The sequence below is a fragment of the Crotalus tigris genome, unplaced genomic scaffold, assembly GCF_016545835.1.
Source record: "Crotalus tigris isolate CLP2741 ecotype Arizona unplaced genomic scaffold, ASM1654583v1 scf7180000017631.5181431, whole genome shotgun sequence".
In the NCBI taxonomy this organism is placed as follows: Eukaryota; Metazoa; Chordata; class Lepidosauria; order Squamata; family Viperidae; genus Crotalus; species Crotalus tigris.
The window spans coordinates 1,989,015-2,004,634 of record NW_024096525.1 but is presented as its reverse complement, the minus strand read 5'-3'; the positions used below and the strand labels follow the sequence as shown (position 1 = coordinate 2,004,634).

Sequence of the window (15,620 nt, the reverse complement as noted above, 5' to 3'; positions counted from 1 at the left end):
CCCCCCCTTTTCCTTAGCTGTGCTACTCCCTTTCATTCTATTGGCTTTTGAAAGCCAATAGAATAGACTCTCTTGAATAGAGTCTAATTCTATTGGCTTTCAAAAGCCAATAGGAATTGTCCAGACTGTCTCTGCCCTACTGAGCCCGCCAAAAGTCCCATTCTGCAAATGGTGCTGCACCAGTTGAGTAGTCCTCGACTTACGACCGGTTGGGGGGTCGCGGCATTAAAAAGGTTGAGAACCACTGGTGTAGGTAGATAAATATACTTCTATACAAACCACTGGACTGTAATAATGTATCCGTTTATTTTCTAAGAAGGCTTATGGGACTCAGAAATATAATTGGAAGTAAAGATGAAATTGAAGGCTGACATTTTTATTTTCAGCAAGCCAGCTTGCTGTTTCTTAAAGTTAAAAGAATGGTTAAAAAAAATAATAATAGGAAAGTCAGGTGGAACAGGGAGCTAGTGGGCCACAGGGAAGGTGCCCACAGAAGCGTTTGTGCCCTTAGCAGGTATATTGGGGGACCAACGATAAAGGCTTATGGATTAAGAATTATTAAAAGTATTTAACTTACTCAAGAAATTCAATTTATTTATGAGTTCATCTTTTTCTTCAAGAATGATGAAGTCCTCTTTCCATGTAGAAGAGGATGATTTTGTGCCTGAGCTTCAGAGAAGTATTCATCCCCGTGAAAGACCAGATTGGGAAGAGACCCTCAATGCAATGGTAAGGCATTATTAACAATATTATTTGATACAGTCTGCTTGTCATTAACATAAATGACCTTCGATGTGTAGAATTTGTAAAAATGCACTGATTAGTTGAAAGTAAGCTTGAAAATCATAAAATGTTCATACGTAGGGGAAGATAATGATGTGCCTACTGAGTGCATTCCATTAAATCATCTTAGATGGCATAGCTTGTGCTTATTTATTGTCAATAATGCTGCAGTGGTTCTCAGGCTTCATTAATTTTCTCATTAGCTATGATCCACAAAATGTGATCCCTCTCCTTGAGAAAATTAATCTTACAAGCATAAATATTACTAACATTATAATAATCTAGTTGGGAAAATCCCGATGGCATGAATTTAAGGTAGTCTTCACTTAGTGACCACCATTGGGACCAAAAACTCCTCCATTAAGCAAAACTGAGTGGGAAATCACATGGTCATGACTATGGCACTCAGTTTCACAGCTTTAGCTTTTTGTCTCCTAATCACTCCCCTGCTCTTTGGAATATTCACTGATGCTGTGATAATTGGCATGAATGGAATTAATGTTTGTATTTACGTTCATTGGTGAGAAAGGGGTTACAAGAGAGTAAGAAGGCACACAAGGCAAAATACACATTGAAAGCAGTGTGTTAATCCTGACAGTCGTGAGTGCATTACATAAACACTCCAGTGTACTTTCTATTGTGTGCTTGCTCACTCTCTTATAATCCCTTTCTCTTCAATCTCTCTGGGAAGTAGGGCAAAGAAAGCATGTCTGTGTATATATGTGCGCACACACACACACATGTATGTATATGTAGAGATCCATAATATTGCGAAATGGTGTATGTAAAAAATGGCTTATCTATTCTATACTGCTTTTCAATGCAGGATTATTTTCAGTGAGTAGATCTCATTATTTATTTCAAATCTGTAAACAATAAGTTTTATGTCTGTGTTTGGGAAAGGCTTTTCAAAATGCTTAAATTATAATGCTGTAATTCTGCAGTAATGTGAACATTAGTTGGAGACCTATATGCTTATTTATAGTAACTCTTATCAATGCGGAATATCACTGCCAACCGTTATTGTGAGGGTTGCTTAAGGAGCACCTCTTTTGACTAATCTTGTCTAGGCTGGGGTTTTGTACATGGATAAGAAAGATCAAAGCATCACCAGGGTTGTAAAGATGATTGGGAAGAAGGCACTGTAAGCTACTTCCTGTTGTTGCCAAGAAAACTGCTTGTTCTCCAGCACTGGAGATGGATAATCCACGCAGTGGGTTGAGACTGTATTCCTGGCCAATCAGATCAGTCAGCCAAAGTTGCCACGCCCCGTCTTGGACCATGATCCTCCAGTCTTGACTGATCTCGCCATGAAGACACATCTAGAACTTTTGGCTCCTGGGCAGGTATAGTTCCTTTCCATTAGGGGGGGATTTTTTCTAGTAGCTGAAATTGCTTAGTTTAAAAGTTAATTAGAGATAATTTAATTCAATTTAATTGACCACTCAAGCAGGGGGAGATCTCCCACCCAGAGCCACAATGGCTACAACTAGCCGTCTGGCTCTTGAACGGTCAATTTTAGCCAAGGGGGCTTGCTCACAGGGTGTAATTAGGGTCATACAGGCATCAAGGCGCCCCTCCACGAACCGTATCTACGAGGCCACGTGGAGAAGCTTCCAATCATGGTGCTCTAAACAGGAATTGTTACTCGAAGGGATCACAATTCCCAAGATCCTAGAATTTTTACTAGATGGCCTAGAGAGGGACCTCTCGCCAAACACACTGCGCAGGCAAATCGCCGCCCTCTCAACTATACTTTCTGCCAGCCCCGGTGAATCCTTGGGCAAGCATCCCTTAATACGATCCTTCCTCAAGGGGGCTGCAAACATCAGACCGCCAACCGTGCATAGGTATCCATCGTGGGAACTACCACGAGTCCTACAAGCTCTTACCAGAGCGCCCTTCGAACCACTCAAAACATGTGACATTCGCTATCTGACCCATAAGGTAGCATTCTTGGTAGCCATCACGTCAGCTCGGCGGATATCCGAGTTAGCTTCTCTCTCAATGAGGAAGGACCTGTGCCATTTTCACAGGGACAAGGTAGTCCTAAGAATAGACCCTTCATTCATTCCAAAGGTCAACTCCCTTTTTCACAGATCACAGGAAATAGTCCTACCAGACTTCTGTCCAAACCCAGCTCATCCCCTGGAGCAACAATGGCACACTTTGGACGTACGCAGGGCACTAAGACATTACATTTCACGCACAGCGGAATTCCGACGCTCGGAAGCGCTTTTCATATCCTTCAACCCTGCTACTAGGGGCCGGAAGGTCTCGTCCTCTACCATCGGTAGGTGGATTAGGGCATGCATCACGGGGGCATACCAGGCGGAGTCCTTGCAAGTCCCCAAGCATATCACGGCCCATTCCACAAGGAGTGCTGCCACCTCAGCAGCATGGGCCATGCAGGCTTCTATTGAAGAGGTATGCAGGGCAGCCACTTGGGCCTCGCCCTCTCCATTCATTCGTCATTACAAAATCGACAGGTACTCCTCTGCAGAGGCCTCCTTCGGTAGGAGGGTTCTCCAGCAGGTGCTAGACCAAAGTTGCACACGGGACCAGTCTATTCCCCAACCCAAGGGACAATAGGCTTTGGTATGTCCCACTGCGTGGATTATCCATCTCCAGTGCTGGAGAAGGGGCGTTGACTTACCTGAACGCCTTTTCTCAGCACGGAGATGGATAATCCACACCCACCCTTATAGACTAGAATAATAGGGTATATTTAGTGGAGCCAAAACGTCTTACTGTCAGTCAATGGCTGCGCTCGAGTCAAGACTGGAGGATCATGGTCCAAGACGGGGCGTGGCAACTTTGGCTGACTGATCTGATTGGCCAGGAATACAGTCTCAACCCACTGCGTGGATTATCCATCTCCGTGCTGAGAAAAGGCGTTCAGGTAAGTCAACGCCCCATTGTGTCCATACAGTTGCCAAGAGTCAAGCTTGACTTCAGGACAGCTTTACCTTTAAGAAAATCTGCTTTTCTTTTCTTACGATGCTGATGTCTTTTATTTGCTTTTGTTATTCAGGGATCATCAGGGGAACTCTAGGGAGACAGCAGTTTTTCATAGTGAGTTAACTGTTAATTGGTTTAATAGTCAAACATCTTCTGTTCAGATCTTTTCCTAGTGTTATGAGGCTGTTCTGCTTGTTTTTTTCTGATTGAAAATTAAATGGCTGTTAAATACATTTTTTTTGGTCTTATTTGAATATGGAAGTTTTAGTAATTGAACTACTATATCTTCATTGCAATTTTGTTCTTCTGAATTACTTTATTTTTGTTTGTGCAATCCTGGGAACTGTTTTTGCAAAAGTGGTGGAATAACAATGTTTTTCTTCCTTAGGAAATCTACATTGAATACAAATGTTATACTATTTCAAAGATACATTGGATTGTTATTAATAGAAAGTAGCAAGAGTGGTTTGCTTGTTGTTGCTTTTTTATGATGTACATTAAATACATGATTACTTTTTGGGGGTAAATATTTCTTTGCCCAGAAATAGCTCCTTTAGTGTTTGATTGATCAAATCTACTAGTTTTAGTTTAGTGAACATTACTCTCAAGTGTTTTTGTTTCTTCTAGCTTGAAATCTGCCATTTTTTCTTAAATTGAATGCCATAAATTGGGAGTATATGTCAGTTTTTCAGTGAATAGTAATCCTACATTTTAAGCCGGATGTTCCCAACCTAGTGCCTCTAGATAAGGGGTGTCAAACTGCCGGCCTACAGGCCGGAGGCATTATAGCCTAACCGCGCCCACCCCATTGCCGTCAATGGCAAAAAAGTCATGATATGTTGCAGCACATCACATGACATTGCTCTAGATAGCTGAGCATGAAGGCACTTGAGGCCAACACATCTGATAGGCTGTGTTATATTAATAATTTTTAAGTTGCCATTTGAACAAGTAAAGGAGAATGGGATACTTATTCAAGTGGTATTTTTTTCCCCAAAAAAAGTTAAGACAGATGTTTGTAGTGAAACTATCAAAATGGAGCATATTTAAACCAAAATTATGAATGTGGGATGGGGTCGTTGTGAAAGGTGTCAAATTGTGGAATAGCAGTAGCCAATATAATATACTGTTCCACTGAGGTCTGATGCAGAACTCCTCCAGACATAGAAATCACCACACAAACCAACTTGCTGAATATTCTGATCCATGGCTTGGGAGAATAGCCAGGTCTTTAAGGGTTTGTGGCAAGCAAAAGATTGGAGTCATCTAGATTTCAGGGTAACTTTCTCCATAAGGCAGGCACTGTGACAGAGGAGGCACATCTTTGCAATGTTGCCTTGTTCAGATTTGGTGGGATGAGCAGAAATTGATTAGAGATAGGCGGTCTTGTAAATTATCTGAACCGTACCTGTAATACATGAATGCAGCATTGTGTTTTGTTAATTTAGACTTAGCATACTATATATATACACCAAGCCTTCACATACACAATGAAGTGCTAATCTAAAGCAGCACTTCCTAGTCTTGGTACAGTCTTTTAAATGCTATGACGCTCTAGTTTTCTGCTACAGGGGGAGAAGATACTTTACTTCTAGAAACTCACCCAGTTGATAAATATCGACAGGGAGGAGTGTTAGAAACTGGATATTCTTTTCAAATGGAGATATGATGCCTTTTAAATCAAATACTGGTTCTGGAAATCTTCCGAGGGTCATTTAAAAAAAGAAAGAAATGACCTTCGGAGTTATGTGTATGATAATTAAGACCTGGCTCCTGCAGCTGTCAAATTTCCCATCACCCAGCTTCCTAGAAATAAAATAATGTTTGCAGTAGGCTTTTATTTTCCTCTCAAACGAGTCTTGTCATTGACATTTTCTGACAGCTCATGCAAAAACTAGCATTTCATTAAAAAAAAAAGTTCCGCAACTTTCCTAAATTCAGTGGTAGATTTTATCGTTATGCAGCTAAGTTAATAAAAAATATTTTGAATATGATGTTGTTATAAAAGGCCATTCTGTGTGGAGGAGACCGATGCTTTTCAAATAGTCTTGCTGAAGCTTGTTTCTTAGTATGATAAGGCAGGTAGGTCCAGAGAAGCCTTTGAAAGTTAAATGTGAGAAGTATTTGATATGAAGATGATGGCCATGTTACATACTTGTTCAAAACTCAGTTAGGATCCGGCTCCAATACCCATTAGTCTTGTTTTTAGATAGGGATCTAAGTTCATTTCTGTTTATGTGTTTGAGGGTGACTCTGGCAAAATGGGAATTAAAACGCTTCAGATCAGATCAGATAGTTATACAGTATATTCTTTATATACAAGGCTGGGAAAAGAGAAGCAAAAAAAAAAAAAAAATCAATGAGTATGACCACGTATTGAGAGAAAGGGACCTAACTGAAACCCTGGAGGTTGAAACGGACACACAGACACACACCCCGATCATATAGTGTGCCTTGATTTCTGCATTCTGCAGTAGCTGATCTTATGAGTACTTTACAACAACAACACATTTATCTAACCTTGTTGAAGGTTTGAAGGTTCTGTTAAAATTACTGAATGTGGGGGCTGAGCAGCTGAAGATTTGTGAATCAAGCCGTGCCTGCGTGAAGTCTGGCACTATGAGATAAGTAGGATTGATTCCAACAATGCAGGTCGAGTTGTTAACCACCTGGACTTTGCTTGTAGCTTGAATTCATTTTATAGGAGGTTTTTAAAAGAGCAATTTTATCTGACATCCTAAGGATGGTAAAAGTTTAGCTGTAGAGACGGCTTGCTTTCCTGGTTCTCTCATTTCAAACTCAAGGTCAAAAGGAGCCACAGCAGTCAAAAATCAGAATTAACAGAAGGCTAGGAGTCAATGATTAATAACCCGTCATATTCTTCAATGGTTATTATAGTGTCCTCAGAGAATTGTATTCGTTATTTCAGCTTTTTTAGTCTCTTAGGTCAGAACTTGATTGGGGTTTTTTGGGGGGGGGATGAAATTGCTATTAACCTGCACCATGAACATATGATGTAAATAAAAATGTGTCCCCATGTGAGGAACACACCCCTTTCTATATATCAGATTCCCTTTGCTTTGGAACTCATTTATTTCATAACAGATTTCATGAATCACCATAAGCTTCCTATGGATGCATCACCGTTGCTCTCCGATTGCTTTATTAATGCCCGGTTTGTAGTCAGTATGCAACATTTTCTCCCCCAGCTCTTTGACTTGCCTTGTCTGCCAAATGCAAAATATTGGCAATAGCTATGAGTAAATTGATGAAGTTCATGTCCCAATTAACCAGTTCATCTTCATTAGGTCAGAGCAATTTCTGTTATGGCTACTAACATGAGAATATGTTTGGAAATAGGTTCTAAATGAAGAAATTAAGACATAATTGCTTCCAAACTTCTGGCAGATCAAATGGACCTAAGAATAGATTCCTGACCTGTTTATTAAAACCAGAATTTCTCTTTTGAGACAGAATCTTTTCCCCACAGTAATTATAAAGAAAATAGCTTCTGCTTATTTTTTTTCTCTTTCCATTCTCCCAGTGATATTTGTTGGGGAATTGGGTGAAGATGACTTTTGCAAAATGCTTGCTATCTTTATAATGAGTTCATCCTGCTCAACCTGGCACTTATTTAAAAAACACAGCTGCAAGGATTCCTCTGCCATAGTTCAGGTGAATACTTGTGCAGTACAGTAACTTCAGAGAGGGATAAAGCTGGAGTTTTGGATTATGTAGATTATGCCCTGAGGCTATAAGGGTCTGTATGGAGAGGAACTGTCTGGATTTCAACCCTAATAAGACAAGTGGCTTTAGGTTTTTGAGCTAAATTCCAGTGAGTTGTCATTATTGACTCTGGATGGGGTAGCATTCCCCCAAGCAGAGTTGGTGGCCAACGTGGGGGTCCTCTTGGTGTTATAACTCCTTCTGAAAGAGCATATGGCAGCCATAGTAATACAATTAATATTGTATGTCAGTTGAACCCGTTCCTAGATCAAGATGCTTTGCTTGCAATCACTCTTTTCACAGTCAATTCTTAGTCCCTGACTGCATTACTGCAGCAGACTTTTGCCCATCCTGCCAGGTCCAAGATTAAGAGTGTGCTCCAGATATGGTTAGAGAAAATGACAAAAAAACATGTAGATTTTAAGCCAGAATTATTTCTGTTAGGTGTAATTGCAGGAAATTATGAGAAAGAATGTGTATATTTAATGTTACATACATTAACCACAGTGAGAATTGTATTTGCTCAACATTGGGAAGATGAAGAATTACCAGTGGAGGAAGAGATAATCAGGAAAAATTTGGACTGTGCAGAAGTGGACAGACTTACATTGAAAATGAAGGAGAAAGAAGATTCGGAATACTTTAGAACATGGGATACATTTTATCAGTGGCTAGAAAAACAAGGTAGAGAGAAAGGAGTTTAACATGTATTAGTAAGCTAAATATTGGAACTCAGACAATAATACGTTGCTGATAAAATATTAAGGATTTGTGATGATAAAAATTGAATAAAATATGGTTATAAAAAAAAGTGTGTGCTCCAGGTCCCTTAAATATTATTATCTGATAGGACCTCAGAGATGTATCTCTACTGTAGGTGCCCCAGCCTCTTAGACAATCATTCTCTGATAGTTGGACATCCCCCAACCTCTTACCTTCTGGAAGGTTGGGAAAACATCTCAGTCTTGTCCCTTAGCATTAGGCTAAGATTGATATAAGCCGGTAATGGAAGTTATGGTGGAAAGTGTGATGCTAGTTCAGTGATGGCGAACCTTTTAGAGACCGAGTGCCCAAACTGCAACCCAAAACACACTTATGTATTGTTGGGTGTCAGGTGGGCGTGGCCCATTGGGTGGGTGTGGCCCATTGAGTGGGCATGGCTATGGTGGTAACGGCAGACTGGGTGGGACTAAAAAGTTCAATCAATCAATTCCAACTTTGAGAGATCTTTTTTTTCCACGAGAAGTTGAAATTGATTGATTGAACTTTTGTTTTTTGCACATGGCGGCGGAGGCCTAAAGCAAAAAGGTTTTATAAAACCCAGCTGAAGGCCTAGGACTGGGGCGACGGCGCATGTGCCCACAGAGAGGGCTCTGCGTGCCACCTGCGGCACATGTGCCATAGGTTCGCCACCACGGTGCTGGTTTATATTTGTGATAGGACTGTTTTATTAGTTTTATTCTAAGCCACCTAGAATTATTGTATAAGAATTGATAGATAGATTGATTGGTTGATTGATAGATTGGATGGATGGATGGATGGACTTGTTTTATTGGTTTTGTTCTAAGCCACCTAGAATTATTGTATAAAAATTGATGGATAGATAGATTGGTTGATTGATAGATTGGATGGATGGACTTGTTTTACTGGTTTTGTTCTAAGCCACCTAGAATTATTGTATAAGAATTGATAGATAGATTGATTGGTTGATTGATAGATTGGATGGATGGATGGACGGAAAGACAGACAGACAGACTCAGAAAGAGAGCAATATGGATTTTCAGAAGGGACTTCACATTTTGATCTGGAAATTGTTCATACCAGCAGAGTATGAACATTTTTATGAACAATACACTGCACAAATTTTATTCTATTCTTTAAAGAAGGATCAAAGGAATAATAAACATGTAAAGTTTTTACACAAGGACGATTATTGTAGCAGTAGTCTAAGTCCTGTTGTCTATATACTATAATAGAAAACAATGATTTCCTCTTTTGAGAATAAGTCCAGTTTCTTTCCAGGTTCATATGATTCCTTCCCCAGTGGAGCCTTTGACACACAGCTTGTGCTTTTGATTCGATGGTAGTTTAGCCTGTTGTTTGAAGTGTAAATTATAATTAATTTTAACCATGATTTATTGTAGTTAATACAATAAATATATGGGGTGAACTAAATTCAGTCATTAAAATGGATGAATTATGCCTAATTGAAAATGAAAACAATAGCCTCTTAAGTTTCCCCTTTTGGCTTATTGACCATCAATTGCTGGGGTTTCTTTTTTTCTTTTTTTTTTGTTTGTGAGCTCAGCTTCTTTGGAAAAGATTCTCCAGTTGTAATAAAATGAACCCATAATGAATGACCTTTAAATGTCTGCCTTAACTCTGCCCATAAACCTACATAAATTTATTCTGAATCATGGTCAGGAGTACTGCGCTCCTTTATAGAATTACTTTGCCTGTGACATTTTAGTAATTGATTAGTAATTAACCGTCCCAAATATGTGTATGGTTTTTTATTCAGAACAAGCAGATTTATTCAGTTGTGTGTGTACCTGGGTGACTAATTAAAAATGGTAGCACTTCCATGCATTACGTATGCCAAGCTCTAAAGATGAGAGTGGCCTGTAGGAACAGTCCCAAATGTGCTTTTAACTGGACTTCCTTATTGTTTTCCTTGAAAATGTTTTGCTTCTCATCCAAGAAGCTTCTTCAGAACTGCACCTTTGGGACAACTATAACCTGGATGATTGAGAATCTCCATGGACGTCCTGCAGGAACTGGTTTCTCATAGCAGCCATAGGTAGTGCTGTACAATTTAGATGGCTTTGGAGGCCTGGAGCGCCAATTATAATGATTAAGACGAGGATCTTTGATAGCTGTCTCACAATATCTTAGAGAGATTTATTGGAGAGACTGAGTTGAAGCACCCTACCGCTTCACTCCATTAAGAGGTCAAGGAGTTGCGGACCCAGGAACAAGTTGGAGGTTAGAACATAGGGATGAATAGTTGGAAAGGAAAGTATGAGGAGGAGGATACGAATTAAATGAAGATTGGGATGGTTTGTCAGTTGACCAGTCCACTTTGAAGGTATGGAGTAAATAGAAGATGTTTGAAGGGGGTTGGACCTAGAGCAGGCACCCTGGCTGAGGAATTCTGGGATTTGAAATCCACAAGTCATAAAAGGGCCAGGTTTGAAGACCCTGACCTAGAGGATATGGTTCTGATGTGGCTTTGTGGATGATGGGACAGTAATTTGTTCTGAAAGTCACTCTTTATGATTCTTGTATTCCTTCACCATTCCCAAGCCAGATTTACACTTGACTTTAACCAAAAGTTCCAAGAAGTGATAGGCTAGATTTATATTCCTTTATAGGGCAGGATTCTTAGTCTCCATGACCACCGTGGAGGTAATATTAGGTCTGACTCATTTAAAGCTGCTTGGTTAGGAACTTAAGATTGAGTGACTCCTCGTCCTCTTCTTTATTCTTTAACATTTAAATGAAGCCGCTGAGAGAGATCATTCAGTTGTTTGAGGGTGCAGTTGCCACCAACATGCTAATGATATCCAGATATACAGCTGTAATTGGAAACTGCCTCTAAGAGAAGCATGGAGATGATTGTTGTGTCCATGTTATACCCTATAGAGGGAGATTAAAACTGCCTAATGGAAGTTATGCTGATACCCTGCATTTTCTACAAGGGGCATCTATCTAGTAATTATTGAGTTATGAGCAGGTGCTTAACAATGATAGGAAACTGTTAAGTGACAATTGTAGGAAACAGGATAACAATCTCTCCCCCCCCCAACTGTCTTCTACTTACAGTTCCTTCTTCATTCTGTTGTGTCCAACTCGGGAAAAGATAATTGCTGCAGATAAAAAGATAAGGACTGAATTAATATGTGTCACTTACAGCTAAGTTAAAAAAAGTATTGTATTTCTTTTAATAAAAAACTTTAAGGGATTATAGTTTTAATACAATGGTCCAACTAAGTTTAAAATAAATTTTAAATAAAATCGTGCTTCTTTGTTTTACTGCTGTTCAAAACTTTTTCAGAAATATACAGATTTCCTTATTTTAGATGTCTGGACACATAATTCACATGGTTAAAATATTTGGTACATGTAGAGACAAGTCACGTCATCCATCTGGAAGTGTAAAATGTTATATGCATGCTTAAGTCTACCAAATCCTATGGTAGCAGCTAATCTGTAGGTAATAGCATCTTATATTTGCTGAAAGTGAATTAAACTGTAACATCATTGAATTTGTGTCTCTCTTTTTTGCAGGCAAGAGGAGCAGACATCCCTGAGATTTCTGGAGAGTTATCCTTGCGAACCTGTGGCAGCACAGCTAGCATGAAAGTGAAAAATGTGAAAAAGTAAGATGTTTTCTTTCATCCTTGCAACTTCAGTGAAATTCTCAGTATTCTTAAATGTTGACTCCCAAGATACTGGTTGACTTGTTGTCGGTATATAGGGGGAATAAGTAAATTAATACCCGTTGCACAAAGGCAGTAGGAAAGAAAAGGTCAAAGTTTCCCTGTCCAATCCATGTCCAAATCTAGAGCTTGGTGTTCATCTCTGTTTCTTGGCTGAGAGAGCCAATGTTGTCCAAAGACATTTTCCATGGTCATGTGGTCAGCATCGCTACCCACCAAAGGCTCACAGAATGCTATTACTGCCTCACTGAAGTGGTAGCTATTGATCTACTTGCATTTGAACTCCTAGGTTGGCAGTAGCTGGGGCAAGAACTCACCCCGTTGCACAGCACTTGGCTCTTGAACCCGGCTTGCAGCTTTCCAGCTGGCAAGCTCTGTGTCTTTAACTGCTGAGTCATTGTGCCCCCTTCAGTAGGAAATATGCTCCCTTCAACAGAAAGCTGGCCCACATTTTCTGCCTTTCCCTCCCTCCTTCCCTCCCCCCTTTTAACCGCTAGAAACCAAGGCAGGCCAATATATAAAGTGTTTTACTGATTTATTTTTTCAAACCACCTACTACTGCAACTGTGCAGATCTCTGAAATTAAAACAGATGATTTCTAAACGGGTTAAGGAGTTGGGATTCTGCGCTGCATCCCAGCTACCAGAGTAACTATCATTAACAGATCTCTATACCAGTGTTTCTCAACCTTGACAATTTTAAGGCATGTGGACTTCAACTCCCAGAATTCCACAGCCAGCATTGCTGGCTGTGGAATTCTGGGAGTTGAAGTCCACATGCCTTAAAATTGTCAAGGTTGAGAAACACTGCTCTATACCAACCACTATTTAAAGCTGGCTTGTCTGCTTTCATCTTCTGTGCCTTCAGGCTCCAGTCTTTGGTGCAGTGGCTTCCGCAGAGAGAGCATTATCTTAACTGCAATCTTGTCATTGGAATGAACCAACTCTACCTCATTGCTTTTGATTCTGGTGGCAGGGCCTCGTATCTCAAATCAGACATCAGGACAGACGAGCTTTAGATAAGCTTCTTTAGGTTTATGTTTTCTCTTGATGATTAGCTAAACCAAAGCATAAACTTTCTATACCTAAGAAGAAAAAGTTGCCTCCAAGTGCCATTGACAAGAAAAGTATGGTGAAATGCTTATCTTAACTATCACAAATTTGAGGAAGGACTTTTTTGAGCTTCACTTCCTTCCTTCCTTCCTGTGTAATCCCCTCTGTTCCAATTTAATCTGCTGGTAGGGAGGGCGGGCTTGTATTTGACCCAGTTGATCCATTTGATTTGAAATTCAGAATTCAGAAAAGTGTCCAGGAATGGATTTGTTCAGAACTCTCATCCAGAGAAGCTGGTGACCCTGTTTTCTAGTTTGGAAAGACCAGGTGCTAACTCTCATTTTTCTTTTAAAGCCCTAAGGGAAGAATGAATGATGATCATACATATTTTGTTCACAACCAAAAATGTGCTTCAGGACACTGTTTCTGCACTGCTAAAATGCAGCTTCAGCAATACCTATCATTTTGTAACCCCAAGTCAAAGCTAGAAAATAATTAAGATGCATGTTTAGCTCCCAGATCTACCAATAGAGAACTGATGGACTATAATTCCTTTCACAAATAATACCTGTCAACTGGGATAGATATATGAAGTTTATTCATGTTTCTTGGTTGGTTCTCTACCCTTCAACCTTTTACCATTTTTGGCACTAAAAGACAAACTCCTTGCTTTCCTATTTCATTTTCAGATGCAGGGTCTTTCTAGCTGGAATTTCTCCTAACAACAAATAATACCGTAAATGCCAGCGTACAAGGCGACCCGGCGTATAAGACGACCCCCGTCTTTATAGCCGGGCCGCATTCCTAGAACGTCATCTTATACGCCGGAAACTACCAGTATTTCCGGCGTATAAGACGACTCGGCGTATAAGACGCCCCCCGTCTTTGGCGTCGATTTCAGCGCTCGTGGAAGTCGCCTTATACGCTGGCATTTACGGTACTTTATAATTTGCTTTCTTCCCTAGAAACCTTTCCTTTACTGTTTCTTTGTGTTACAAAGACTATACTCTCTGTTCCGTGGGATTTGGAACGCTAAGACATTCCAATGACAATGTCAGGAGAATCGTTACTTTATTAAAGTGTCAGTTCTGATTTCTGCAATAATATACTCCAAACTTGTTACTTGTGTTTCAGGTTGTCCTTCACCAAAGGCCATTTTCCAAAGATGGCAGAATGTGCGCACTTCCATTATGAAAATGTGGACTTTGGCAATATACAGGTGAGACTGTTAAATCAGGTTAAACTGTTTCACGTGTTGCGTTAGGAGATGCTTGCTTCCGGAGTGATTTATGACAAGCAGGCTCTATTATGCATGCTAATTGCACCACATACTGTCAGTCCTGTTTTGAATCCTTAATCTTTCCCTGTATTTGAATGAACATCATCATTTCTATTTCTATGCTAGTCACTGGGGAATAATAATGGAATTCCGCCTCAGTGTCAGCGCTGCTAACATCGGATGTTTTTGCTTTGACAACAGTTAGAGATGCAACCATTTTCTTCTTATGTTTTACTTTTAGAGTTAGAGCTAGAGTTAGATGATGCTGGGGGGAGGAATGTGCATGAGAGTTCAGCTAGACATAACAATACTGGACCTAGTTTGTGAACCAAGGTTATTGAAATAAGAGGTGATAAGAATTGGGCTGGAGAACTGGAGGGAAAGCCTGCATTTCAAACTAATTGGAGAATATGAGTTTTGACTGTTAATTGGAGGAGGGAATTGTGCTTTGATCCTATGTGCTTAGAGGAGGGGAATCCAATTTTTGGCTTTGATTATGTTAGTGCCGATGCTATGCTTCTCTAATAAAGATTTTTTAAGGTAAACAATCTCAAAGTTCTTTGAAGAGTTTCATCTGTCAGAACCATGACACCCAGTGCTTCATAAATAAAATCACTTCTCTTATTTGTTAAAAAAATAAGAGTAGACTAAAGGACATATGTATACTGAATCATAGAATCATAGAGCTGGAAGGGACCTTGGTGGTCTTCCAGTCCAATGTCCTGCCCAAGGCAGAAGTCCTTATACCATGCCAGACAAATGATAGTCCGTTTTTTTCTTGAAAAACTCCAGCGAAGAGCATCTCACAACATGAAAATATGTACATACTAAAACTAGCGTTAGTAATAAGAATCAGTAACCAGATTGTGACAAAAGTGATTCAAATGGCTTATGTAAAATTCCCAGTGAATCCAGTCTAAAAGACAAAGCAATCTTATAGATATTATCTATTAATTTTTGATTATTCTTTATTTTAAAGCTGTTGCTTTAGCTTAAGTTGGTAACAATCTATATATTTTTAAATGAGCTCATAGATAATAACTTCAATAAAGACCCAATCATGTTTTAGTAGTATAAATGCTGATGGTCAGGCAGCCTGATTATAGTGACTGGACAAACTTCTACCATTTTTTTCTCCCTGCTAGATATACTTTAGCACATGTTTTTTCACAGATGTATTTTCTTAAAAGCCAGTTTTTCAGGGTAAGGCTGTGCCAAAAGTAGCATAGCTTTCAGTGGTTTTTATGGATTGCACAGTATAAAGAAAATTGCAGAATTAATCAGAGGCCACCATGCAAGGCAGACAAACCTGTCGTATCAAAATAGTCTCAACAGTTGATAGACTCCTGCTGGTATATAGTAAGTGACTTTTATTTA

At 39.7% G+C, this 15,620-nt stretch overlaps 1 protein-coding gene across 2 annotated transcripts in view; it reads left to right on the top strand.

Moving 5' to 3' along the window:
• The window catches only part of ARHGAP32 (Rho GTPase activating protein 32), a 157,443-nt gene that overhangs the window by 57,404 nt on the left and 84,419 nt on the right, over window positions 1-15,620 (top strand). For both annotated transcript variants that reach the window (XM_039334513.1, XM_039334515.1), the window contains 3 exons: window positions 621-729; window positions 11,761-11,852; window positions 14,099-14,183. In XM_039334513.1, the coding sequence (XP_039190447.1) occupies window positions 622-729; window positions 11,761-11,852; window positions 14,099-14,183 (285 nt within the window). In that variant the 5' untranslated portion in view covers window position 621. The remainder of the gene's footprint in view (window positions 1-620; window positions 730-11,760; window positions 11,853-14,098; window positions 14,184-15,620) is intronic.